This window comes from Papio anubis, chromosome 16 (assembly GCF_008728515.1).
Source record: "Papio anubis isolate 15944 chromosome 16, Panubis1.0, whole genome shotgun sequence".
NCBI lineage: Eukaryota > Metazoa > Chordata > Mammalia > Primates > Cercopithecidae > Papio > Papio anubis.
The window spans coordinates 32,642,768-32,670,764 of record NC_044991.1 but is presented as its reverse complement, the minus strand read 5'-3'; the positions used below and the strand labels follow the sequence as shown (position 1 = coordinate 32,670,764).

At 51.1% G+C, this 27,997-nt stretch overlaps 1 protein-coding gene across 1 annotated transcript; it reads left to right on the top strand.

Annotated features, from left to right (window-relative positions):
- The first annotated feature begins 403 nt into the window (after positions 1–403).
- Positions 404–27,997, top strand: IL17RA (interleukin 17 receptor A). Its single transcript, XM_031656018.1, has 13 exons — positions 404–679; positions 13,921–13,945; positions 14,659–14,805; positions 15,641–15,753; positions 17,210–17,336; positions 18,877–18,924; positions 19,019–19,209; positions 20,328–20,433; positions 21,766–22,269; positions 23,030–23,041; positions 23,292–23,393; positions 25,169–25,210; positions 25,751–27,997. Exons 1-13 carry the CDS (start codon positions 542–544, stop codon positions 27,259–27,261), a joined length of 3,066 nt encoding a protein of 1,021 aa, XP_031511878.1. The 5' UTR covers positions 404–541; the 3' UTR covers positions 27,262–27,997.

The following is a 27,997-nucleotide window of genomic DNA, read 5'->3' as shown; positions in this document are numbered from 1 at the left end:
AAGAAAACGGACTTCCTGGAATCCGTTGGGATTTGACTTCCAACGACCCAGGAGAGAAACAAGAAGTCTGAACAGGACCAAGAATCGAGTGAGTGAGGGCGGAGGATTAAAATCGACAGTTGCTGCTGCACGGCCAGGGTGGAGGGTGCGTGTGGGGGCAGGCGAGGCTCCAGCTGGAGTTGACGCTAGCCCGACGCTGGTGCAACTAGGGGCGCGACGGGCCAGGCCCAGGAGCAGCGGGAGGAGCGCACCTGGGGCGGCGGGCGGAGGAGTGCCGGGGACGGACGCCGGGAGGACGGCGCAGAGGCCCGAGAGGAGAGGCGCAGGGAGGAACGTGGGGAGGGCCCCGTCTCACCCTAAACCCCTCCCCGTCCCAGCCTAAACTCCTCCCCTCGGCCCCGCCCGCCCCTGGGCCCGGGCTGGAAGCCGGAAGCGAGCTGAGTGGAGCCGACTTGAACTCCACCACGGAAAGGAAAGCCCCCGAAAGTTCGCTCGCTGCGTCCCCAGCCGGGGCCGAGCCCTCCGCGACGCCACCGGGGCCATGGGGGCCGCACGCAGCCCGCCGCCCGCTGTCCCGGGGCCCCCGCTGGGACTGCTCCTGCTGCTCCTGGCCGTGCTGGCCCCGGGTGGCGCCTCCCTGCGACTCCTGGACCACCCGGCGCTGGTCTGCTCCCAGCCGGTGAGACTCGACGGGGGAGGCGGCCGCCGCCAGGATGCTGCGGGCGCCGGGCAAGATCGCGGAGGGCTGAACTGCCGCACGGCCGGGACTACGCGTCCGGGCTAGGGAGGCAGGAAGTCCGCGCCGCGGGCTCGGAGGGGCTAAGAAACTTGGGTACAGATATCGCGGCGCCTGGGGAGGACCCTCGGTGTGGAATGGGGGTAGAGGGGGGTGGCACATCGCGCGGCGCGTGTGGCACAATCTGGCCCGCCGTCGTGGCTGGAGACGGGAGTGACACTTTCGCCCGGGCCGCGGAGTTCGGGAAAGGAGGCCGCGGCGCGGGGCCAGGCCGGAGAGGCGGGCAGGGCTGGTAGAAAGGGACTGTGGGGAAGGGGCCCGGGGAGGAGCCAGGACGGGTCGGGACCCAGCTCCACGCCGTGCGTCCCCACGTCCCCCGGCGGGGCACGGTCGGCCCTCGGGAGGCCCATGGCGCCCTCGGGAGCTTCCCTCAAGCCGTGCCCTTCATGCCGCCGACAGAGCCGAGCGAGCCCACGTCGTGCGTGCGGAAGGTGGAAGCCCTCGCCCGCGCCCCGCAGAGGGACCCCGCTGTCGTAGAGCTATGGCCTGCGGGGGCCGGAGCGCTGAGACGCGGCACCAGGTTTCGGGGAGAGCTCTGCCGAGGGCGGCTGAGGGCCACCTCCCCAGAGGCGCGAAGCCTGGAGGAGGAGCAGATGGTTCTTAAGACGGCGCTCTTCCCGCCTCTCCCACCCCCTACTACCACCACCTGGGTCTGGGAACCCGGTGAGCGCGCAGTGGGAGGATCAAACGTTTATAGCTGTCAAGTCGTAGCCCCGCTGCGCCCCCAGGAAGTGACCCACCCGCCTGCCAGGTAGTGGCCTTTCTGTGAGCCAGGACCATCTTAAGGGAAAAAAAAGAAAAAACAGCAAAACGCTGTGCCCCTCCACAATATACTCTCCTCTTCCCCGCATCCCCAAGGGGATCTTTCCTCCCCTCCACCGCCACCGCTGACCCCAAGGAATAATGCTCAGTATCTGAGTCAGAGGATGTAAAACAAAGGGATATTTCTCCTTATCTAATTTTGTGGAGGATTTACCAAAAGAGGGTGGAGGGTGAGTGACTATTTCACAGGAAAAAAAAAAAAAAAAAGATGTTTTTAATGTGAATGATGTTGAGAAATGTCCTGTGACTTCCACTATTGGGCGAAGCAGGTCCCTCTGCCCTGCTGGTCCCTCCTGCAGGCTGTGTATGAAGCGTTCTGATACGGAGGGTTGGTGCGCCTGGGTTGAAGCCATTCTTCAGGTGCCCGCAGAGTACAGGGCGCCATACTGGGAGCTGGAACTATAAATAAATACTCTGGGGACCCTAATATCCAGGGACCTAACCCATCTCGGGGAGGAACGAGGCTTGAAGTTAGGGAACTGTCTAGCAAAGCTACTTGCACAACTGGTATGTGTACGGAATTCCAGGAAAAAGAAACATTCCTTCCAGTTGGGGTGTCCGTCATGGAAAAGGCATTTGGGCATCCCTGTGGGGGTAGCAGGAACATTCCAGGTGGTGGAAAGGGCCTGAGCCAAGGTCCTTAGGTGGGACAGGATACGGTGTGTGGCCGGAATGGAGGGTCTGTGTAATAGGACAGTGAGAAAAGATGCGAGAAGTGGGGATGGGACTCCCCTGTGTGTGTCGTGGGAGCTGAGCTCTGACCTTCACTGCACAGTGAAGCAACTGCAAGTCAGGAGCAGAAGCACAGCCTGGCTCCAGGGAGGGCTGGAGAGAGACGCTTGCTTTTATATTTATCTGCAGTCTCTCATTCTCTTCCTTCCTCTCACTCTTCTGTATATACCTGTCTCACAGACAGCTCATCTCCAGAGAGAGACAGCTCTGGGCTCCACTGACTAGTTCTTTTAAAAAGAAAGAAAACACACCCTTCAAATTTCTTTCCCTCACTGGTGTTTTAGTGGATACAATGAGGGAGGGAAGGCCACAGAGGTGGCCAGAGGACCTGGATTTGCAGACAGCGTCGCACTTACTGTCTCTGCAGTCTTGGGCTTTGAGGCTGCCTCACCCTGGATTCCCTCATTTCCACAAAGGCAGGACTGGGTGAGCCTTCTCAAAGGAAGTCCATGCCACTTTCCAGAATGTAAGTGTCTGTCCAAAGCCCAGTTCGATTTAGCCCTCTATGACTATCCTCAGACAGGGAGGAGGCTTCTGCACATCTGTCCTGGTCCTAGCTCAGTGCTGGAGCACAGGATGCGGGGGCTTGATACATATGTGTTGACTGAACAAAAGAATGCATGAATGAAGGACAGAATGGTCAGCTCTGCTTGGAAAGTAGTGGCAAGCTGAGACCAACCATAGCGCTGGTTCCAGCTGCTTGGGGTTAGCGCCTCAAAACCCGGATGACTGATTTCCCCACAGAAATCAATACATGAGAAACCATCAATAATTGCATTTCCCTGGGCATTTCCTTTTGGTTAGCCCTTCTCCCTGCCTAGGCGTCATACAGGTTTCCCATGACCCCCAGCCTGGAGGCATGCCCATAGGAAAGACAGCAGCAACTTAAGAGTTGGTCAGGGTGAATGTTAACGCATGATTTCATAGACAGGATGTGTATTTCATTACAGAGTCTTTTTTCCTGAGCGTTTGCGGTTTTGACTTGTGGTTGTAGAACAGCTGCTCAGTTTAACACTTTTACCTTCTGCTTGCCAGAAGCCACTTTCATCACGCCAGTCTTCCAGAGTCTACAAAGTTGTGTTCTTTATGCCAGGCACTGTGCCGGTGGTTCACAAGTATCCCTTCATCCCATGCTCATGACAGCTTACAAGGTTGGCAGGGTGAACCTGCTTTTGAGAGGCTGGGTTATTGGCCCAAGGTCGCACAGCTAATGAGTGCTAAGGTGAGATTGAGAGCAGGCTGTGCTTGTAAGTTCAAAGCCCACTTTCTCTATCAGGCACTCAGTAGTGTTCACTGAGGCACAGAATTGAATACAATCTTTCATTTCTTCCTCTTAACCTTCACCTTGGCCGGGCGCGGTGGCTCAAGCCTGTAATCCCAGCATTTTGGGAGGCCGGGGTGGGCGATCACAAGGTCAGGAGATCGAGACCATCCTGGCTAACACCGTGAAACCCCGTCTCTACTAAAAAAATACAAAAAACTAGCCGGGCGTGGTGGCGGGCGCCTGTAGTCCCAGCTACTCGGGAGGCTGAGGCAGGAGAATGGCGTGAACCCGGGGGGCGGAGCTTGCAGTGAGCCGAGATCGCGCCACCGCACTCCAACCTGGGGCACAGAGCAAGACTCCATCTCAAAAAAAAAAACAAAAAACCTTCACCTTGTGGGTAGAGCATAGTGGCCTATTGGAGGTGTCCCTTTATTTATTTATTTATTTATATTTTGAAACAGAGTTTCGCTCTGTCACCCAGACTGGAGTGCAGTGGTGCAATCTCAGTTCACTGCAACCTCCACCTCCCGAGTTCAAGCAATTCTTGTGCCTCAGCCTCCCGAGTCACTGGGATTACAGGCCCCCACCACCACACCCAGCTAATTTTTGTTTTTTGAAACGGAAAGTCACTGTCACCCAGACTAGAGTGCAGTGGCATCATCTCGGCTCACTGCAACATCCACCTCCCAGGTTTGAGCAATTCTTCTGCCTCAGCCTCCCAAGTAGCTGGGACTACGGGCGTGCACCATGATGCCCAGCTAATTTTTGTTATTTTTAGTAGAGATGGGGTTTCACCATGTTGGCCAGGCTGATCTGGAACTCCTGACCTCAAGTGATCCGCCCACCTCGGCCTCCCAAAGTGTTGGGATTACAGTTGTGAGCCATTGCACCCAGCCAATTATTTTATTTTATATATTTTTTTGAGAAAAGCTCTCACTCTGTCACCCAGATTGGAGTGCCGTGGCGCGATCTCAGCTCACTGCAACCTCCACTTCCCAGGCTCAAGCGATTCTCCTGCCTCAGCCTCCCAAGTAGCTGGGATTACAGGTGTGTGCCACCACGCCCAGTTAATTTTTGTACTTTTAGTAGAGTTGGGGTTTCACAGTGTTGGCCAGGCTGGTCTCAAATTCCTGACCTCAAATGAGCCACCCGCCTTGGCCTCCCAAAGTGCTGGGATTACAAGCGTGAGCCAATGCACCTGGCCAATTTTTTAATTTTTTTAGTAGAGACAGGGTTTCACTATGTTGGCCAGAGTGGCCTCGAACTCCTCATCTGCCCGCCTCGGCCTCCCAAAATATTGGGATTACAGGTGTGAGCAACTGCACCTGGCCCTTTTTGTTATTTAGAGAGAGAAGACAGCAGTGATTAAGATCATGTATTCTGGAGCAAAACTTTGTCATGCGAGTGCCACCTCTGTGGGACCTTGGGCCACTTACCCAACCTCCCTGGGTCTTAGTTTTTTCATCAGTACAATTGGGATAAGGGTGCTTAGCTCACAGGATTGTTGTCAAGATCAAATGAGATATATGTACAAAGTGCTTAGCACGATGCCTGGCACAAAAGAGGAGCTCAGTAAACATCAGCTGCTGTCACCTTCATTTTCATGACATCCCCCCTCTGATTTCTGCAAGAGGCCTCACGTAATGCCATTCACAAGCAGGTAGCTCATACATAATGTTCTGATTCTGCTATTTTTAAAGAATGGCAGTGGCCCCACACCTGTAATCCTAGCATTTTGGGAGGCTGAGGCAGGGGAATCACTTAAGCCCAGAAGTTCAAGACCAGTCTGGGCAACATGGCAAAACCCTGTCTCTACAAAAAACACAAAAATTAGCCAAGTGTGGCTCATGCCTCTAGTCCAAGCTACTGAGGAGACTGAAGTGGGAGGATCTCTTGAGCCCAAGAGGTCAACACTGCACTGAGCCCTGAGCATGCCACTGCACGACAGAGTGAGACCCTGTCTCAAAAAAAAAAAAAAAAGAATGAGTGGTTTGACATTAGGGATGACTATTAGAGAGGAATTTGTTGGACAAGAGAAGATACGTCTTAGTAATATCCAAAGAAGATCCCAAACACTTTTTTTTTTTTTTTGCTTTATTTAAAATGTTATGTAATTCTATATTTAATTTTTTTTTTCTTAGAGACGGCGTCTCGCTTTGTCACCCAGGCTGGGGTACAGTGGTGCAGTCTCGGCTCACTGCAGTCTCCGCCTCCCAGGTTCTAGCAACTCTCCTGTCTCAGCCTCCCGAGTAGCTGGGACTACAGGTGCACGTAGCCATGCGTGGCTAAGTTTTTGTATTTTAGTAGAGACAGGGTTTCACCTTGTTGGCCAGACGGGTCTTGAACTCCTGAGCCCAGGCAATCCACCTGCCTCAGCCTCCCAAAGTGCTAGATTATAGGCGTGAGCCATGAAATTGAATTATAAGGAAAAAAAGTCTACTGTTTCTTCCACTAAACAAATTAATGTTTTTATTCATTTATCTTACTTTTCAATCCTTTTATTTGTTTGGCATTACATCATAGATAAACTTCTATCTTTTCATTAATTTTTGTCAAGTTATGTATGGTGATCCTCCTTTAAAAATGGTACTAAGGGCCAGGCGCGGTGGCTCAAGCCTGTAATCCCAGCACTTTGGGAGGCCGAGATGGGCGGATCACGAGGTCAGGAGATCGAGACCATCCTGGCTAACCCGGTGAAACCCCATCTCTACTAAAAAAAGACAAAAAACTAGCCGGGCGAGGTGGCGGACGCCTGTAGTCCCACCTACTCGGGAGGCTGAGGCAGGAGAATGGTGTGAACCCGGGAGGCGGAGCTTGCAGTGAGCTGAGATCCGGCCACTGCACTCCAGCCTGGGTGACAGAGCGAGACTCCGTCTCAAAAAAAAAAAAAAAAAAAAAATTGGTACTAAGATGCTTAAAACAAAAAACAGCAGATCCCTGCGCCACCCCTAAACCTGCTCCCCAAATATGATTCCTTTAGTTAATTCTTCTGACATATGCCTCCATATTTCTAAACATGCTTATACTGTTAATTCATGATATGTTAAATTTAGGTATTATCTATTGACTTCTAATAGATGAAAATTACATTATCTTTCTGCCACCACTTCTCCCTATCTTTTATTATAGTTAAATCATGATTTTAGTTAAATTAATAGTCAGCATTTGTATTATTATAACAAGTAATCTTTGCTGAGGCAAGTAAGTGTACCTCGATTATATTTTTTTTCTGGTACAATTCCCCTCCCCTCCTGTCCCAGAGATAATAATTGCTTTAATTCTTCACTTGCATAATTTTCCTGTAACTAGTCTTAATTTTGTTCTATCAGACTTGTCATATCATTTCCCCCTCCAAATCATCAGATATTCCATCAGTTCCATCCCCACCTGTCCCCGGAGAACTTCCTCCTAGAGCACTCTGTTCTCCAGCCCCAACAAGGTCTGTGTTCTCTAGACCTGTGGCACAACAGGTCTAGACCAGAGCAGACATCCTGTCATGGTCAAATCTCCCATGTCCTGGATCCTGTGTCTTCTTCCTCAGGGGTTACTCCTTCATTTTGCTGGAGAATAGCATCCTGTAATTTCCTAAGAATATGTATGAGGGATGGATTAGACATATATATCAGGAACATATATGTTAAGTCTTTTCATGTCAAAATATCTTTATTCTACCCTCATACCTTTTTCTGATAATTTGGCTGGGTATGAAAATTCTGTGTTAAAGATAATTTTCCCTCAGAATTTTGAAAGCATTGCTTTATTGCCTTCTAGCAAACAGTACAGATGCTAAGAAAGTCAATGTTACTATGTTTCTTATCTGTTTTTTATGACACTCTGGAAACCTTTAGGGTCTTCTTTTTATTCCTGATATTACAACAGTTTCAAGATTTGGGGCCTTGGTCTGGGTCTTTTTGTTGTTTTTGTACAGGCCATTTAGTTACCTTTTTAATTTGGCAGTGTGATACTGTGAAATATGTATTTGGTCTTCAACCCCTTTTTCTGGCATAGTACTCCTAAAATCCTTAGAATCTCCGAAATTGTATCTTTTATATACTAATGACTGACTGGTGGCTGGCAGCCTCTAGGCAGCTTCAGGATGGGGGCTGGTCACGGGAAGGACCAAGGTAGGATTAGAGGGCTGGGACGTTTAGCCCTGCCCCTTTACCCTTCACATCTGGGAAGGGGAGAGGGGACTGAAGGTCCCCTGAAGTTGCAATGGCCAGTGGTTTAATCAATCATGCTCACAGGAAGCCTCCATTAAAAACTCAAAAGAACGGGGTTCAGAGAGCTTCCAGGTAGTGGAACATGTGGAGGCTCCTGGAGGGTGGTACACCTGAGGAGGGCGTGGAAGCTTTGCACTCCTTCCCCTATACCTCATCCTATGCATTTTTTTTTTTTTTTTTTTTTTTTTGAGACGGAGTCTCGCTGTGCTCCCAGGCTGGAGTGCAGTGGCGTGATCTCGGCTCACTGCAAGCTCCGCCTCCCGGGTTCACGCCATTCTCCCGCCTCAGCCTCCCAAGTAGCTGAGACTACAGGCGCCCGCCACCACGCCCGGCTAGTTTTTTGTATTTTCAGTAGAGACGGGGTTTCACCATGTTAGCCAGGATGGTCTCGATCTCCTGACCTCGTGATCCACCCGCCTCGGCCTCCCAAAGTGCTGGGATTACAGGCTTGAGCCACCGCGCCCAGCCGCATTTTTTTTCTTCTGTATTATTTGTGATATCCTTAAAATAAACTGGTAAATGTGTTTCCCTGAGTTCTCTCAGCAGCTTTAGCAAATTAATTGAACTGAAAGAGAGGAGCATGAGAACCTCAAATTGAACCCAGTTGGTCTTAGAAGTTCTGGAGGCCCAGACTTACCGCTGGTGTCTAGGGCGTGGGCAGTCTTGGGGACTGAGCACTCAACCTGTGGGATCTGATGCTGTCTCCAAATAGTGTCAGAATTAAATTGGAGGATACCCAGCTGGTGTCTGCTGCAGAATTGATTGCTCGCTTGGTGGTGGGAAGAAAACCACCCCCAATATGTAGTCACAGAAGTCTTCTGTGACTTCTGTTGATTGTTGTGGTGATGTGAGGGCAGAGGAAAAATACAGTTTGAGTTTTTCCACACTCTCAGGGAATATGTGTCCTTCATTTGCAGAATGTTTTCTTTCTTTCTTTCTTTCCTTTTTTAAAAAGTAATTTCTTCCTTCTCTTTTTTCGTTAATCTCCTTCTAGAAATCTAGTCAATCATATTTTGTTTCCTAAATTGAATCTCTAATAATCTTATATTTTTTTCCGCCGGGCGCAGTGGCTCACGCCTGTAATCCCAGGACTTTGGGTGTGCGAGGTGGGTGGATCACGAGATCAGGAGATCAAGACCATCCTGGCCAACATGGTGAAACCCCATCTCTACTAAAAATACAAAAATTAGCTGGGCGTGGCGGCACATGCCTGTAATCCCAGCTAATCAGGAGGCTGAGGCAGGAGAATAGCTTGAACCCGGGAGGCGGAGGTTGCAGTGAGCTGAGATCACACCACTGCACTCCAGCCTGGCGACAAAGCAATAGTCTGTCTCAAAAAAAAAAAAAAAATCATGGTTTTTTTTCCTATTCTATTTGTACTTTCAGAGAAATGTCCTCAATTTCATAGACTAACCCTTCTATTGAATTTTTATTCAGTAGAACTTCTTCTATTGAGTTTCAGGGTTCAGTTTTCATTCTCTGCCTACTCATTTCTCCACGGTGTCCTCCCCTTGTTTCACAGATGCAGTGTTGTATCTCTTCGGGGCTAGAAGAATTTTACTTGTCTGTTTTAATCATGTTAACAGCATTGGTTTTTTGGGGTTTTTTGTGTATTTTTTTTTTTTTTCTTCCAGGAGTATTTTTTAGTTGTTTTGATCTATTTTTCATACAGAAAACCTATCTCAAATATCTGGTATTCCTTGGATGTCTGAGAATATTTTGAGAATGAAGTCCTAAGAGCTGATTAAATGCTCTGTGTAGTTAAGGTTTATTGAACCTTGGACTTTACTGTGTAGGAGATCAGGCTAATGGTGAACCTGGCCTATTGGGTGACTTCCAAATGCTGAAATCTGGAAGTCTTTTCTTTGGGCCTGGTTGCCAGCATTTTGAGATCAGAGCAGGGAAAGAGAAGATAAGGTTCCCAACACTCTATACGTAGACCTTCACTTAATTCTCCCTGCCCCTCAGCCCTGAGGGTTATAAGGTTCTGAGGGGCCCCTGGCCTCCTTATCAGTAACTCCCTTTTGCAGCGTTCAGACAGAAGTTCCTCCACTCGGCACGAGCCAGCTGCCTACTCTGCTGCCACTTGAACAGTTATTTATTCATTCATTCATTTGTTCATTTTTGAGGTTTTATAATTTTATTTGACAGCAACATCGTTCTCATCCACAGTGACTGACTGTCAATTTCTGAAAGTGGTAATAGATACACAGGTAACCAAAGTATACAGCTTGTTTGGTGAATCTTCACCCTCATGCTTTCTGAACAACTGCACATGGATACAGATAGAACGTTCCTTATTCCTTTGGCCCAGACAGCTTTGTTGAGCCTGGTGTTAGCATATCTGGAGTCCCCATCTCCTTCAAGGCAAAGTTCTGGGTCTCTTTGAGTGACAAAGGGGCACACTGCTTGATGTCCACTCCATGTGTGTGCTTGTGAAACCATTCAGATTCTGGTGTCACCACCTCATTGGTGGCAGGTGACAGAATAGCCCTTTGTTTGTTTGTTTGTTTGTTTGTTTATTTAGACAGATTCTCGCTTTGTCGCCCAGGATAGAGTACAGTGGCACAGTCTTGGCTCACTGAAGCCTCTGCCTCCCAGGTTCAAGCAATTGTTCCTCCTCAGCCTCGCAGATAGCTGGGACTACACGCACACGCCACCATACCCAGCTAATTTTTGTATTTTTAGTAGAGACAGGATTTCACCATCTCTTGGCCAGGCTGGTCTCGAACTCCTGATGTCAGGTGATCCACCTACCTCAGCCTCCCAGAAGTGCTGGGATTACAGACATGAGCCACTGCGCCCGGCCAGCACCCTTCTTTACAGGAGCTATGTTGCTGGGGCCAAGTTGGAAAGGACTTTTAAAATTTTGTTCACATCTCTTGTCCACTGAGTTTGGCTCTTTGGTCTTTGAGAATTTACAAAAAAAAAATTTTTTTCCTATAATTGTTACATTGTTTGGAGAGAGGGAGAAAATATGTGTGTATGGTCAATGCCTATTACCTCTAACAGAATTTTTATTCTATGTTTCACTTATATGTATATTTTTCAGTTTTGATTAAATCTTTTTTCCCCTTATCTTCCCTCATACCATCTCCTCTGCTTCTGTCCCCTTTGCCCCCAGCAAACTGTGTTAACACCTGATACGTACCTGTTCACATATTTCTATTCTTATTCAGTTAAGTTATACTCATATATATATTCCGGGAGATCTTTTTCATGACTTGTTTCCGTAGAAATTGGGATCATACTATAAAAAGTTATTTGCAACTTATTTTCCTCACTCATCAACACATTCCAGCCATCTGCAGGCCAACAGATGTCTATGCAACTAATTCTCATTCTCTTTAATATTTGCATAATATTCCATTGTAGATAGCAATCTATTCAACCATTTCCAGTTTGTTTTTTTTTTTTTTTTTTTTTTGAGACGGAGTCTAGCTCTGTCTCCCAGGCTGGAGTGCAGTGGCCGGATCTCAGCTCACTGCAAGCTCTGCTTCCCGGGTTTACACCATTCTCCTGCCTCAGCCTCCCGAGTAGCTGGGACTACAGGCACCCGCCACCTCGCCCGGCTAGTTTTTTGTATTTTTTAGTAGAGACGGGGTTTCACCGGGTTAGCCAGGATGGTCTGGATCTCCTGACCTTGTGATCCGCCCGTCTCGGCCTCCCAAAGTGCTGGGATTACAGGCGTGAGCCACCGCGCCCGGCAACCATTTCCAGTTTGATAGACATTTAGATTTAAACTAGATCTCACCTTAATTCAGCCATTCTCTATTGATGAGCATTCAGTACCACAGAAAAAGAGGGGAAGCTATCCAGTTTTTTAAAAGCTAGTATAAGCTTAATTCTAAAACTTGACAAATCTTATACAAAAAGAAAAAGTATGGACCCGTCTCATTTATGAACATAAATCCATGCAATGCTAAATAAAATATTTGCAAATGTAATCTAGCAGAATATCAAAAGAACAATGCGCCAAACCTAGTAATCAGTGCTGGAGAGGTATATGATAAGGTTCAGAGCTGTTTTGAATGAAAACTATAAACCTAATAGTAACTGAAGTAAAAGACTTATATGCAACCACAAGTATCAGAAACCAAGACCAAAAACAGTATTCCATAGGGCATACCCACTATTTCCCTGCAGCTCAGGAATGAGAGGAGGACACCTGCCTGCACCACTGGGAATCAACCAACTGTGTTGTCAGACCCTTCCACCTTCCTCTTGGTCCTCATGAAGACAAGAGCTTTTCATCATGGGCACATCCTGCAGTGTTTTTGAGTAGCTCCCAGTGGCTAGTAGGAAGTTACTCCAAACGATCTATCTGTTTGCCTTCTCTAGAACAGCTCCCCATCTCAAGGTGAAAGAACCACTTTTTTATCCTCCACATCCTAGGAATTTTAAGGGAGAGGAGAAATGAGAGGACTCAGGGGAGTTAATCTTCTCGCCATTTAGGAAAGAGTGACATTTATTAGTGTGAGCCTAGGCAGCCAGATGGATTTTGTTGGGAACATGTGCGGAGCCCCCTAGTGGGGTGGTGGTACTTGCCCGGGACCTGTAGGGGAGAATTCAGGAGCTGAACAGGGCCAGGAGCGCTTATGAACTGGGGTCCCAGAGAGGGAGGATCCAGGTGAAGTAGCTCGCTCAGAGTCAATCCTGGGTGCATGCAGATGTCATCCTGTGTGTGACCACTCTGTAAGTGAACCCTGGTGGCATGGGGTCTTCTCCTGTGCGTAGCCCTACCTCTTTGCTCCCTCTCAAGAGAGAGAAGAGTATCAGCGCCAGCACCGTACTCTCACCAGTCACTTTGTTGACCTTGAGATTGTGTTTCTGGTCTGCCTCAGCATCTGACTTTCCACCGCGGGATGCGTTTGGTCTATTTTGCCGGTTAGAGAACTGGAGACACCTGAGCCTGAGCTCCTTCTCGGGCCTCCCCTTGCTGCACCACCAAGTCTGAATGAGTGGGGGCCTCTGCTCATCGTAATAGTAGCTTCCATTTATTAAGCTCTTACTCTATGCCAGGCTCCAGAGAAGGGGGCCATGAGTTACAGAGCACCCCTTAGGAACCAGACACAGGGCACAGTTTGCCTCATTTCACAGGCAGTGAGGTGGTTCTGGGCATAGTGATTCTCCCAGGGCTTCTAGGGAGCTGCCTGTCTAGCAGTGCCGCAGCACTGAGATTCATTCGGTTGTGTAGTCCGTGACTACATTCCCACTGTTTGAAAAGTTTTATAATGCAGACATACTAGAAGGGAAAAGTGAATGGCTCTCTACAGGCACACCATCAGCACCAACCCACCCTCACCCCAAAGTTCTGCATTTCTCTTTCTATCACTTAATGCTCATCAGTGCTGTAGAGTTGGTACTATGATTATTCTGATTTTATAGTTGGATAAATTAAAGCTGGGGGAGGGGACTCAACCCCAGGTTCCAGGTGTGTATTTGTGCGTGTGTATGTGTGTTTTCCAAAGTAGGTCAGCCGGCAACACATAAGCCTAATGGTTACATTTACCTACTAGGGCTTCTAAATTTGGCCATCAGGATCTCGTCAGGGTTGGAAAGTTAACACATCCTGCCCAGCAGGGAGGCAATATAATGTAATATGGGTGCCTCAGCTTCCTCATCTGCAAAATGGACTGAGGATAATACCTCGTCATGACCACCTGGAACAGGGCCTGGCACACTTTCCCTAGAGACTTGTAGGGACTTAGTGAATGTTCCCCAACAGATCTGTCACAGAAACTGTAAATATTGCCCCTCACCCCTTTCGCACCTCTTGCAGCGGTGTTATCCAGGAAGGTTGGAAACCTCGGGAGACCAAGGGGCCCTTTTCCCAGGACCCTCCAAGAGAACCCTCTCAGTGTCTTTTAAAACTGTCAGGGCCCCAGCTCATAGCAGTTCCTCATAAAACACCGTTCCCTTTGCCGTCCACTGGACTCACTCCTCATCCTATTCCCCAAAAAGTGAGAAGGGCGAGCTGTGTAAACAGCATTCCTGAGAATGAGCCAGCAGAGAGCATCTGGCCCTGGCGGGTGAATTCAAGCCCTTTCCCAACTGTAATAACCACCCTCTTTTTTCCACAGGGGCTAAACTGCACAGTCAAGAACAGTAAGTCATCTTTTTCTGATCTTCTTCTTGTTGCCTTGTTAATCAAGTGAGAGCCTGGTGCCAACTTCTGACAGAAGCCCTGCCATGCCACTCCAGGTTCAGGCTGTGAGCTACAGCCATCCGCAGGAGGGTTCCCGGAGAACTGTGGATGCGTGCACCTGCGCTTCCTGTCGAGAACATTCATTATGCAAAAGTCAGGAAAGGAGAAACAGAACTGTCATTTGGATTGTGAAAGTATTCTCTGGGGTGCTGTCCTACTGTATCTATAATATAATTTGATTTGCCACAGCTTGTCACTGTAAAGTGAGAGACATCTGTGGTGTTGATTTTGTTGTATTTTAATTCAAAGAGGAGGCACATATTCAAGTGTCTAAGCCAATTAGAGACCCCTGACATATAAAAATAAAGCAACTCTTACTACAACTGCATCCCTCCTGTGCCCTTATTCCCAATCACAGCTTCATCTCAGAATCAACTCATGTACTTTGTCTTCTCTCCCAAAATTCCCTTTAGACTTGAGAGGTTTGCAGTGACCCCAGTAAACGTTAGAAAAGAGGGAGCAGGGCAGTAAAGCTGAGGACACGGCCGAGGGCCACAGGCTGGAAGGTCGCAGGCCCCTGAGCTGTTTGCTGTCTAGCTCTCTGTACTTGCTGCTGGGCCATCTCAGGGTCTTGGCTATAAGTCTCTGAGTGCTGCTTTTCCCTGGCTGCCAGGTACCTGCTTAGATGACAGCTGGATTCACCCTCGAAACCTGACCCCCTCCTCCCCAAAGGACCTGCAGATCCAGCTGCGCTTTGCCCACACCCAGCAAGGCGACCTGTTCCCCGTGGCTCACATCGAATGGACACTGCAGACAGACGGTGAGTGGGCCTGCCAGCAGGGCCTTGGGGGATTCTCCCCACCTCCAAGTGGCTCTCCCAGTCAGGCTCAGGATTGGGCTCTCAGTTCTGTGCTCAGACATGAGGGTTCAAATTTAGTGCTATAAGGATCCATCATTTCATGCAGTTCATACTTGTTCAGCATTTTAGATATTAACCCACAGTGATACCTTCTCATCACACCATTCTTCATGAAAGGGCTTCCTTCAGCCTAACATTTTTAGCACCCTGAGGAAAAAAAAAAAGCAAGCAGTTGATTTTGTGACTACGGTACCAAAAATGAAGTGGAAAATGGCAACACATTTGTCAGCCTGTTCCCTGAATTTAGGGGCCAGCACTTCTAAAACATCCCCCGAGCCTATTCAGGAATAGAGAGTTTATGTTACAGAATTGGGACGATTGGGGCTTATGAGCACTAGCCCCAGATTTGCGAACGGGGCGTGGGGGAAGTTGTTTTTGGAAGTCCCCGCCCTCAGTGCTCCTGCTGACTGCCACAACCTCGTGAGGATGGTGGGGATGGCTGTGTTTGACTCCCATGCCAGATTGTCAAAGCCCTCACCACAAATTTGTAAAGCCTTTACTTCTAGCCCAGTGTAAAGTGTCATTTTTCCTTGCCTAGCTGGGAAATAACTGTCTGCAAGACAGTGGGCTGAGGCCAGAGAGCGAACTGAAAGGAACAGGATGTGGAGAGTTGGGTAAGACAGGGAAGATGTTCTTTTAGGAGTGAACAACCACAACAGATAGGGAAGTGACACACCCAGCACTTGTCTTGGCTGATCTATATCTGTTTGTCTCCTCTTCTCCCTCTGTCCTTCAGCCAGCATCCTATACCTCGAGGGTGCAGAGTTATCCGTCCTGCAGCTGAACACCAATGAACGTTTGTGCGTCAAGTTTGAGTTTCTGTCCAAACTGAGGCATCACCACAAGCGGGTAAGAATACAGCTCCTAAGTGGATTGTGTTCCACTGATTACACCAGTACAGACTTGTTGTCCCCAAATTCAGACCCTGATTTAGAGTAGGGGAGACTGAGAGGTGCTGAGAGAGTCTGTGAAATTCAAAATGGCAGCCTGAGATGGGCAGAGTCAAAAGAGAAGTGGTGTGGCCCCCGTGAGCAATAGTGAGGGACAGAGCATATTTCTGAAAGCTTCCCTCACATACTCACCCCGACTTTTTCTTCCCACTTTACCTAGCTATTCATTCTGAAAGGAAGTTGAATTGGAAGACAACTTCCACAGCCCTACCTCCTGCCATCTTTGTGTAACTTTGTGTAACATCTTTTATGTGTAAATTGGATTAAGCTGGGGCCTACCTTCGGGAAGGAAAAACTGCCCAAAGAACTGCCATAGGTGGGCAAATGAGCACTGCAACAGTTTAGTCTCATTTTGCTGCTCACAGCTAAATGGTGAAATGTTGATTCTTGTTTGTTTGTTTAAAGCAGTGGATCTCAAAGTGTGGTCCCTAGGTCAGCAGCCTCAGCCTCACCTGGGAACTTGGTAGAGATGTGCGGCCCCACCCCAGACTTCCCAGGCCAGAAACTCGTAGGGTGGGGTCCAACAACGGGTGCTTAACCCTCAAGTAATTATGATACAAGCCTTAGTTTGAAGACTACTGGTTTAAATCTGCAAATGGCCCCTTGAAAATAAGTTAGATCTCCCACAGACTCAAGCAGCAAAGACAGAACCCCTCTCCGATGTTAAATTAGGACCCCCAAACTTGACTGCTATGTGGATGGTGAGAACCAGGTTTCTCCATCCACTTAGAAGCAAAGGACCCCTGGCCCCTCCACCAGGGTAACTAGAATGGGGGACGGAGTCAATATCTATCATCTCTACCACCCAGAAAATCACTTAGCACAAATTCAAATACCGTTGCAACTAAGGTGCCTGCTGGCCCAGGGTGAGTGGGGGTCTCTAGCTTGTCCTCTGCACCTTTTTACACCAGAATGGTCTCAAGAGATCCCTGACTTTCCCATTTAAGGAGGAAGAATCATTTGACAAATAGTTTTTGCCTGCCTTGTGTGTGCCAGATCTCCATAGCACCAAGTCCTCTGGCTCAGCCCTGTCATACCTATTGTTCTAGAATTTGAGAGGGCAGGTGGGAGGGGCAGGACAACTTCGACTTTCCCCAAATTCTCTTGCCTTATTCACTATCTACTGATGAGGCCAGATCCAGGTTTAAAAAAAAAAAAAAAAATAGGCAGAAAGGACCAGAGGAAACAAAAGCCAAAGATACTGAGTTCCCTGACCTCGGATTTTGTTGTGGTTTTTGCTTATTCTTATTTTTGGCTGAATGTTTGGGAGTGGGTGGGAACGGGGGTCTTTGGGCATAGATGGGTGACAGGGGTGTGTGTAATCCGTCCACCTTTCCTTCCTCCCTTCTCTTCAGTGGCGTTTTACCTTCAGCCACTTTGTGGTTGACCCTGACCAGGAATATGAGGTGACCGTTCACAACCTGCCCAAGCCCATCCCTGACGGGGACCCAAACCACCAGTCCAAGAATTTCCTCGTGCCTGGTAAGAGCATCCTCCCAAGACATTCCCTCCCCAATGGCCTCTGTGAGAATGAGGCACCAGGTGGCACAGACGCCAGCCCCCCTGCTCAGCAAGTCAGTGGCTGGCATTGCCAGCACCTGGAACCCACAGAACAAACAGAGGCCAGGACTGGGAGTTCTTTGGTGTGTGTTGCAGCCTCCATTCCCTGAGGCAGAGCCCATTCTCTGTTGGCACAACAGTGCATGTTGACCCAAGATCCTAGGAGTTTTATGGGAACCAGAGTACCTCCCTCTATCTAGAGAAGCACCCGTCCTGCCCAGAAAATACCATAAAGGCAAGCCGCAAGCCACAAGCCACTCGTGGAGAAGTTGCAGCCTCTACCTCCAGCCTCGTCCCAGCCTCCGTGACTTGCTCTTCTCCTTCCACCTCACATTCCGCCTGCATCATCCAACATTCGTCCCATGCATGGCGCTCTCCTCCCCGTGCCTCTCCACCCTGCCTGTGATTACTGCCAGGCTTTTCTTCTCAGGCATCCTTTGATGTATGTGCGCCTTCTGCTTCTCTGTCCTCCCCAGAAGCTCAGCTATTACCTACATTTCTCTCCTTTTGTTTTTAATAGAGATAGGGTCTCGCTTTGTCACCCAGGCTATAGTGCAATTTTGCTATCCTAGCTCACTGCAGCCTCGAACTCCTAGGCTCAAGCAATTCTCCTGCCTCAGTCTCCCTACAATTCTCACTGTCCATAGCCAGCTATGTCAGGAAGCCACTTGAGAACAAAGCCTGGGTCTTCTGCCCATTTGTACAATCTCCAGAACCTCATGAATTGCCTTGCATATAGTAGGTGGTCAGGAAATGCTTGTTAAGGACGGTGTTGACCTTCTTCATCCTGGGAACACCCTGCACACATGCGTGCACACACACTCTCTGCTTACCCTGCTTTATGTCACCGCACATGGCTCATCACTCCCTGACTGGTACTGCATGCTGTGCGTTGGCTTTTATTGGTCTCTTCTACTGGGTTTCAGTCTCCAGGGAGCAGGGCTTTGTCTTGTTTACCACTGTACCTCCAGTGCCAAGAACAGGGCCTGGTGCATAGTTGGTGCTCAATAAGTATTTGTTGAAGAAGTGAATCTCCTCAGTTCTCACTTCTGTTCCTAAAGTTGACTGACTCAGTCCCTGTCCCTCCATGGTGATTCGCACCCGTCACATGTCTTCTCAGCCTGTGCAAAGACAGGTGCAGTGGGGACAAGAAGCTGTGGGTGGGCAGAGAAGGAACTGGAGGGGACCAAGATTGCTTGGTCACCCACAGCAAGCTCAGGAGGAATGCACTTGAATCGGGAGGGTTCCCTGAGAGAGGAGGATCAGACAAGCAGGCTAGCACTCACGCCAAGGTGGATCCAGCCCTGGATCTCACTCTGAAGGGGCCACCTGTGGACAGGCTCCCAGTGGAGAAAAGATACAAAAGTGTACTTATTAAGTGTTGTTCCTGGTGTCAGGAGCCTGAAAGAACAGACTTCCTAAGGCAGAGGTTTAATGAGTTTCCTTTTTTCTGGGCCGACAGACTGCGAGCACACCAGAATGAAGGTAACCACGCCATGCATGAGCTCAGGTAACGGGCTGGCCCGGGAGAGCTTTACTTGGATGCACACACATGCACATGTGTGTGCCCCTCCTCACTCCCAGCCTGCGTGTGACCTTGGCAGGCAGCCTGTGGGACCCCAACATCACTGTGGAGACCTTGGAGGCCCAGCAGCTGCGTGTGGGCTTCACCCTGTGGAATGAATCTACCCATTACCAGATCCTGCTGACCAGTTTTCCGCACATGGAGAACCACAGCTGCTTTGAGCACATGCACCACGTACCTGCGGTAACTCTGCTATTTTCAACCCCTCTAGCATAGCTCGGGACCACCCCTCCAAGCCCTGAGTCTCTTCTCTGCTGGTCTGACAGAACTGTGTTGCCAGACGCTCGGGACTCAGGGCTGTGCTTAGTCCGTAGTGATCATGGCGCCTTGCCCTTTTTCTTCCCCGGTGATCTTATGGTTGATAGAAAGGCAGTTGACTCTGTCCTGCCCATGACTCAGTCCTTTTTGTTCTTCCCTCCCCCAGATGCTCCCTTATCCTCTTTTTGTTTTGCTTTGTTTATTACAAAAAGGATTTCAGGATTTTAAAAAAAAAAGAAATGTGGAAATAGAGACAAAGGGGAACTAAAGATAAGGAAATAAGTCCAGGCGCGGTGGCTCCCACCTGTAATCCCAGTACTTTGGGAGGCCAAGGCAGGAGAATGGCTTGAAGTTGGAGTTCGAGACTGCAGTAAGCCATGATGGCACCACTGCACCCAGTCTGGGGGACAGAGCGAGACCCTGTCTCTAAAAAAATAAAATGAAAATGAAAAAATAAATAAAGTAAATTAATGACATAAAATAGGCCAGGCACAGTGGTTCACGCCTATAATCCCAGCACTTTGGGAGGCCAAGGCAGGTGGATCACTTGAGGTCAGGAGTTCAAGACCAGCCTGACCAATATGATGAAACCCCATCTCTACTAAAAGTTCAAAAATTAGCCAGGTGTGCTGGCACACGCCTGTAGTCCCAGCTACTTGGGAGACTGAGGTAGAAGAATCACTTGAACCTGGGAGGCAGAGGTTGTAGTGAGCTGAGATTGCACCACTGTACTCCAGCCTGGGCGACAGAGCAATACTCCATCTCTTAAAAAAAAAGAAAGACAAAGCAATGCGGTGAAGCCAGCTCAGTGCAGGAAATGTGTGCTATGTGGTTCTGTACAACTGATGTCCATGAACACAGATTTGTTGCCCCCATTCCCAGCAGCCAAAGCAGAGAGAGACTTACCAGTTACTAAGTGTACTTACGAATTTACAACAAACCAGCTTCCATGCAAAAATGGAGTGTTTTCTGGAACAGAAACCTGAAAAGTATTTCTCCCCTGCACTACCTAAGGGGTGCCCTGGACAGCTTCTCCGTGGCAGTGGCACAGCGTGTTCTTACCCAACTAGCCTTACCCATCCTTGCCTCTCTCCTCAGCCCAGACCAGAGGAGGACTTCCTGTGATCAATGTCCTCCTCTACAACAGCCCAGAGGTGCTGCCTGCCGCCACCCGAGGTTGGTGGGTGAGTGTGGTGTGGACAGGTGCAGGGAGCACAACAGGTGGTGAGGGTGTAGAGGTGAAGCAGGGCAAGGAGTGTGCACAGGTGGAGGAAGTGGTGTGGGCCAGGAATAGGGGTGCTTGGTGGGGGTGTTGGTTATTGGTTGGGGTGAGTGCGGGTGGGGGTGGTGAGGTGGGAATGCGGGTGGAGGGTGTAGTGTGGAGGCAAGGAGTAGAGGCGTGCAGTGAAAAACAGGGAGTGGGGGCGTCACACAGGTGGAGGGGAGAAGTGTGGTGTGGGCAGGGGAGTGAGGCGTGCACAGGTGGAAGTGTGGTGTGGGCCGGGAGTGGGGGCGTGCACAGAGAAGTGAGGTGTGACAGGAATTGGGGGCGTGCAGGTGGAGAGGTCTTGAACGGGAGTGGGGAAGCGTGCACAGGTGGGAGTGCTGAAGCCGCGGAGTGAGGCGTGCGGTGGAGGCGTGGGTGTGGATCACGATTAAAGGCTGCTCACAGAGCAGGAGATGGGAGTGAGGTGTGCACAGGTGGAGAGTGTTGACAGGAGTGGGGAGCGTGCACAGGTGGAGAAGTGGTGTGGAAGACGGGTGGGGAAAGTGCACAGGTGGAGAGAAGATGTGGTGTGGTGGGGGCGTGCACAGGTGGAGTGTGTGTCGACAGGAGTGGGGGCGATGCACAGGTGGAGGTGTGCGACGGGAGTGGGGGAGCATGCACAGGTGGAGAAGTGTAAACAAGTGGGGCGTGCACAGGTGGAGGGTGTGGTGTGGATGGGAGGGTGGGGGCGTGCGCAGCAGGTGGGCGTGGTAGGGATGGGGGTGAAAGAAATGTAAATGCGAAAATGCTCAACTCAGAAAATGAAAGAAGCGTACAAATTAAGAAGGAAATAGTATGGCAAATTAAAGAGCGTCTAAGAGTAGAGAAGTAAAAGTGTAGAGCAAGTAAAGGCAATCTAAATTAGAAAGTGAAGTGTCGCTCATCGAAGCTTTGCACAGGTGGAGATTAATTGAAGCAGGTGGGGGCGATGCGAGTCAGAGAGTGATGTGGTGTGGATGGGAGTGGGGGAGCGATGCAGGTGGAAGTGTGGTGTGAACAGAGGTAGAAGGAAACGCTCACAGGTGGAGAAGATGGGTAATGGGCGGGGTAGGGGCGTGCAGGTGGAAGGTGTGGTGTGGACGGGAGTGGGAGCGTGCACAGGTGGAGAGTGTGGTGTGGACGGGAATGGGGAGCGTGCACAGGTGGAGAGTGTGGTGTTAGACGGGAGTGGGGAGCGTGCACAGGTGGAGAGTGTGGTGTGAACGGGAGTGGGGAGCGTGCACAGGTGGAGAGTGTGGTGTGAACGGGAGTGGGGAGCGTGCACAGGTGGAGAGTGGTGTGGATGGGAGTGGGGAGCGTGCACAGGTGGAGAGTGTTGACAGGAGTGGGGAGCGTGCACAGGTGGAGAGTGTGGTGTGGATGGGAGTGGGGAGCGTGCACAGCCGGCATTCCTGCTGGTGGACAGGGGAAAGCTTGTGTTCTCTCTGGCACCGAGCCACCGCTACCAGTCAGGATTCCTTGCCTAGTAAGACACTGCCCCTGCCTTTCTCCTGTCCGGTTCTCCCTCCCTCTGACCCGCCCTTGCTGGAGGGAGATGATGGCCACCTGGAGAACACGGAGTAGCCAGCCAGGATTCCCTCCTCTCACCTTGCCTCTGCTGGGTGGTAGGCATGGGTGCTCTACAATTCTGGAGCCCTTTTCCTGCCCTCTCTGCCCGCAGATCCAGCCCTTCTTCAGCAGCTGCCTCAATGACTGCCTCAGACACTCCGTGACTGTTTCCTGCCCAGAAATGCCAGACACTCCAGGTAGGGGACATGCAGCTGTCCCAGGCCATACTGGGAGTGCAAGTGGTTGAGGGCCCCCAGCCTGCACTGCGTCCTCACCTGGTTCTGGGGAGTGGTTAGGGAGGAGAGTAACTTGGAGTCCTTCAGGCCTGAAGTGTGGAGTGGGGCTTTAGAGTGTCACTCCCTGGGGCTAGACTCCTGGCTGGCTGGCTTTCATTAGCTATGTAGCCTTAGGCAAAATACTTAATCTTTCTGGTCCGCAACTTTCTGGACTGGAAAATGGGGTGGTTTTTATCCTAGAGCCCTAGTTCTGCGCCATGCACTGAGCGCGGTGCTCCAGCATGCTGTCCATTTTTTATTCTCACTCATTGTGAGTCATGATACCATGAAGTGGAGGATCCCCCACCCCAAACCCCAGGTTCATGGATGAGGAAATTGAGGCACAGAGATGTTGAATAACTTGTCCAAGATCACACACCAGGGACACTGTTTTCAAAAGTCACATGCCCTAATGCACAGGAGGCTGCGGCCACATGCTCACCAGAGGGTGCGTACATGGAGCCAGGCTGGAAGGAGAACCCAGCCTCCCAAGGAGGAGGCAAGGTGTCTCCTTAGACCAACAACTCACGTGTCTCTTGTAGATGGTTTCATTAAGTTTAACCTGGATCTAAAGCGCCTGGTGCTGGGCCAACATCATTAAAGCCCTCAAGGGACGTCAATTGTGTTTTTTGTGATGCCTGGGAAGCGTTAAGAATTCCTTTTCTCTCTGTTCTCATTGCAGAACCAATTCCAGGTAAGCTTGGATCTCTCTCCAACAGCACTGCAGCCCTCAGGGGACATTCCCCAGGGGCCACTTAAGAAGTCCCTGCCTCAGCCAGGCAGACAAGGCTGAACTGAGGCCAGCCCAGAGGCGGGGGTGAGACCATGGTTTGTCGTGGTAGGGCCAAAGAGGACAGAGCCTGGGGCTGGGGAGAGGGGCTGGGAGCCTTAGGGCGGGCAGGGCAGTCCCCATCGTGTCACTCACGCTGTTCTGCTCACCGCAGACTACATGCCCCTGTGGTTGTACTGGTTCATCACGGGCATCTCCGTCCTGCTGGTGGGCTCCGCCATCCTGCTGATCGTCTGCATGACCTGGAGGCTAGCTGGTAAGGGCTGGGGCTCCGGCCATCCTGGAGTCAGCACCTCAAATACCAGCACCACCACTCACTACCAGGGCAAATCGCTTTATTCTCTGAGCCTCAGGTTCTTGCTTGAGAACCATGTCATAAAGCTGTTGTAAGGACTGAGTGAAATAAGACCCAGGAATTCTTAGCACAGAACCTGGCATGTGCTATTTGCACAGTATCTGTTAGCCACAATTATATTTGTTGTTATTAAATGTAATATTATTAAAATCAACAGGTTGAAAAGAGCCAGAGTGAAGTTTCCCTGTGTCAGGAATGACCAACCAGGCAGGCGGAGCAGCCTGAACGACCCCATCCTGCAGCCACCAGACGTGGACATCTGGGGTCAGGGAGAATAGTGAGGGTCAGCATCGGGTGATAGAGAAGGCTCCGGCTGCCCTGAGCCATAGGGGTAGACCCCAGCCCCACCTCATTAGCCTTGTAGTCACAGGCCCGTTACTTAACACACCATGGATTCACTTTTCTTTTCTGTAAAATATACTTATAATGCCTTCCTCTCAGGGCTGTGACGAAGGTTAAATGAGTAGCTGAGGAAGGCGCTTGCTGGTGGGGATTAGTACATACCAGTTCCTTCTCCCACCCGCAGCCCTCTGCTGGCCAAGTCCTAAGCTGGGCGAACGCAGGCCTCCCGGTTGGGGCCTCAGCCCTGCCCTGCCCCACCATGACCCTAGGCTGCTCCTTCCCTCATCTGGGAAGCTGTTTCCACCCTCTCCTAGGCCCGTGAGGATTAGGTGTTCATCATCATTATTGTGTGGTGGAAAGATAACCAGCCAGGCATGGGAGGACCTATGGGAGGTTCCAGTAACATTCAGTAGCATCTCGGCCAATGCGCCATAGGCTGTGCAGCTCTCGAAAGGTTTGGGGCGGGGCGGCGGCGGTGCTTTGGGTTTCCTTTCTGCTGTTGCACTTCTGTTTCCCGAAGTGCCCCGCACCACCATGGGGTGAAGGCAAGGAGGAGCCTTGCTGGTTATTTGGCTGTCTTGACAGTTCTGGGGAAGAGCTGAAAGGGTTAGGATTGAGATGAAGGTTCTAAGTCATTTGCTGAGTCATCTGTGGATCGCAGTCATCCCAGCTGTCACTAAGGAGTTAACTCCTGCAGAGCAGTTTTTTCATCACATCTCCCAGGGGAACAGTTGCTTAAGTATGGGGGTTCCCTTTCCTCACCTCAAAAATACCAGGAGGAAATGTTGCAAGCAGCCTGGTGGGGCTGCTTCTGGAAGGAAGTGTGGTAAGATGCATGCCTTCTGCACAGACACCTTTGGGGAAGAGGTTTCCCTCAGGTGGAGTCAGTTCCGGGTGGCCAAATTTCAGGGAGACGCAGCAGACCAGGACCGTAATGAGGAACCAGGGTGGACCTCCCGTCCCCCGGCACTGGGGGTCCCAGCTGGATTGCTACAAAAATAATAACTGTGGCCCCAGTTGATTATGTACAACATTCCAGGCACTTCACATACTCACACTCATTTAATAGCCATTAAACGAGAGCAAATATAGACCCGTTTCACAGAGGAAGAAGCTGCATTTCGGAGGCACTAGTAACTGCTCCGGGTCATGGTGCTCGTCGTGGCAGACCCGGGATTCATGCCTGTGCGATCACCTAGCACGGCCTCCCTGCTCAGTCTCAGGGCTGCCCCCTTACCCTTCACCCTTTGTCAGGGATGGGGCGGACACCCTGTGAGCTGGTTTCTAGTTCTCTTCCCAAAGAACCACTCCAGTGTATTTCTTTTCCTTTCCAGGGCCTGGAAATGAAAAATGCAGTAATGACACCAAATACACCGGTCAGTATTTCCTGGTTTGACTATTTGCTTATTTTTAAAGCAGTGGAGGGTTCTCCTGGGATAAGTGTGTGGGTTGCCTCCTGTGGTCTAACCCCTGAGTCCCTTCAGGAGACCCCACCTTAGGAACCCCCTTCCAGTACCCCATTCACAAGGGCCCCCAATAACAAGGGCTGGGTGCCATTTTTTTGACTCACTCAGACAAGGAGAGAAAGGTAAGTGCATCGTATTTTGTGAAAAGAGATCCTCTCTGGAGCAGACCAACAGAGCTTGGTGCCTCTTTTTCTTTTCTTAAGTATAGGCTAAAGACCAGAAAGGAACGTGAGAGATTCTTTTTCCCACAAGGCAGCAGACTGATTTTTTTCAGGCAGCCAAAGGTGGAATAGTAACATCTGGGTTTTTCCAACAGGCCTCAGTTGGGTTTCTCAGCCTAGGGAGGTGGCCAAGCTCTGTGTCCTGGTCCAGGCCCCTCCTGGGCTGACGGGCACAGAGCTGCCCTGGGCCCTGGGGTGAGGGTCAGCACGTGTGGTCTTGTTTCCTTAGATGGCCTGCCTGCGGCTGACCTGACCCCCCCACCGCTGAAGCCCAGGAAGGTCTGGATCATCTACTCAGCCGACCACCCCCTCTACGTGGACGTGGTCCTGAAATTCGCCCAGTTCCTGCTCACCGCCTGCGGCACGGAAGTGGCCCTGGACCTGCTGGAAGAGCAGGCCATCTCGGAGGCGGGAGTCATGACCTGGGTGGGCCGCCAGAAGCAGGAGATGGTGGAGAGCAACTCTAAGATCATCGTCCTGTGCTCCCGCGGCACGCGCGCCAAGTGGCAGGCGCTCCTGGGCCGGGGAGCGCCTGTGCGGCTGCGCTGTGACCACGGGAAGCCCGTGGGGGACCTGTTCACCGCAGCCATGAACATGATCCTCCCGGACTTCAAGAGGCCAGCCTGCTTCGGCACCTACGTAGTCTGCTACTTCAGCGAGGTCAGCGGTGACGGCGACGTCCCCGACCTGTTCGGCGCGGCGCCGCGGTACCAGCTCATGGACAGGTTCGAGGAGGTGTACTTCCGCATCCAGGACCTGGAGATGTTCCAGCCGGGCCGCATGCACCGCGTGGGGGAGCTGTCGGGAGACAACTACCTGCGGAGCCCGGGCGGCAGGCAGCTCCGCGCCGCCCTGGACAGGTTCCGGGACTGGCAGGCCTGCTGCCCCGACTGGTTCGAGCGTGAGAACCTCTACTCAGCCGATGACCAGGATGCCCCGTCCCTGGACGAAGAGGTGTTTGAGGAGCCACTGCTGCCTCCGGGAACCGGCATCATGAAGCGGGCGCCCCTGGTGCGCGAGCCTGGCTCCCAGGCCTGCCTGGCCATAGACCTCCTGGTCGGGGAGGAAGGAGGAGCAGCAGTGGCAAAGCTGGAACCTCACCTGCAGCCCCGGGGTCAGCCAGCGCCGCAGCCCCTCCACACCCTGGTGCTCCCCGCAGAGGAGGGCGCCCTGGTGGCCGCGGTGGAGCCTGGGCCCCTGGCTGAAGGTGCCGCTATGCGGTTGGCACTGGCGGGGGAGGGCGAGGCCTGCCCGCTGCTGGGCAGCCCGGGCGCTGGGCGAAATAGCGTCCTCTTCCTCCCTGTGGACCCCGAGGACTCACCGCTTGGCAGCACCCCCATGGCGTCTCCTGACCACCTTCCAGAGGACATGAGGGAGCACCTCGAAGGCTTGATGCTCTCGCTCTTCCAGCAGAGTCTGAGCTGCCAGGCCCAGGGGGGCTGCAGTAGACCCGCCATGGTCCTCAAAGACCCACACACGCCCTACGAGGAGGAGCAGCGGCGGTCAGTGCAGTCTGACCAGGGCTACATCTCCAGGAGCTCCCCGCAGCCCCCCGACGGACTCACGGAAATGGAGGAAGAGGAAGAAGAAGAGCAGGACCCAGGGAAGCCGGCCCTGCCACTCTCTCCTGAGGACCTGGAGAGCCTGAGGAGCCTCCAGCGGCAGCTGCTTTTCCGCCAGCTGCAGAAGAACTCGGGCTGGGACACGGTGGAGTCAGAGTCAGAGAGGCCCAGTGCATGAGGGCGGCTCCCCAGGGACCGCCCAGATTCCAGACTTGAGAGAGGAGTGTGTGTGCACGTGGATACACAAGTATTCGTCTGTGTGTACATGTCTGCATGTGTATTTGTTCGTGTGTGAAGTGTAGGTTTTAACATGTAGATGTCTGGATTTGAATCCCAGGCATCCCTCCTAAGTTTTCTTCCTGCAGCCATCTGGTTATCTTCTCTCCCCAGGGAATCCACACAGCCCGCTCCCAGGAGCTAATGGTAGAGTGTCTTTGAGATGCCATCATTTATTCATTCAGCATTTATTGTGCACCTACTATGTGCCAGGCATTTGGGATACCAAGATAAATTGCATGTGGCATGGCCCCAGCCACGAAGGAACTGAACCGCTAGTGCCAAGGACACATTAACGAACAGGATGGGCTGGGCATGGTGGCTCACGCTTGTAATTCCAGTACTTTGGGAGGCTGAGGCAGGTGGATCACTTGAGGTCAGGAGTTCGAGACCAGCTTGGCCAACATGGTGAAACCCCATCTATACTACAAATACAAAAATTAGCCAGGTGTGGTGACACACATGCCTGTAGTCCTAGCTACTTGGGAGACTGAGGCAGGAGAATTGCTTGAACCTGGGAGGCAGAGGTTGCAGGGAGCCGAGATCATGCCGTTGCACTGCAGCCTGGACAACAGAGCGAGACTCCATCTAAAAAAAAAAAAAAAGGATGGTCACATGAGATGTAAAAGCTGAATGGG

Coding starts and splice junctions, on each gene's coding strand:
- IL17RA (XM_031656018.1), top strand. CDS start 542: ATGGGGGCCGCACGCAGCCCGCCGCCCGCTGTCCCGGGGCCCCCGCTG. Junction 23,394..25,168: donor CATGACCTGGAGGCTAGCTG/GTAAGGGCTGGG, acceptor TTTCCTTTCCAG/GGCCTGGAAATGAAAAATGC. Junction 25,211..25,750: donor TAATGACACCAAATACACCG/GTCAGTATTTCC, acceptor TTGTTTCCTTAG/ATGGCCTGCCTGCGGCTGAC.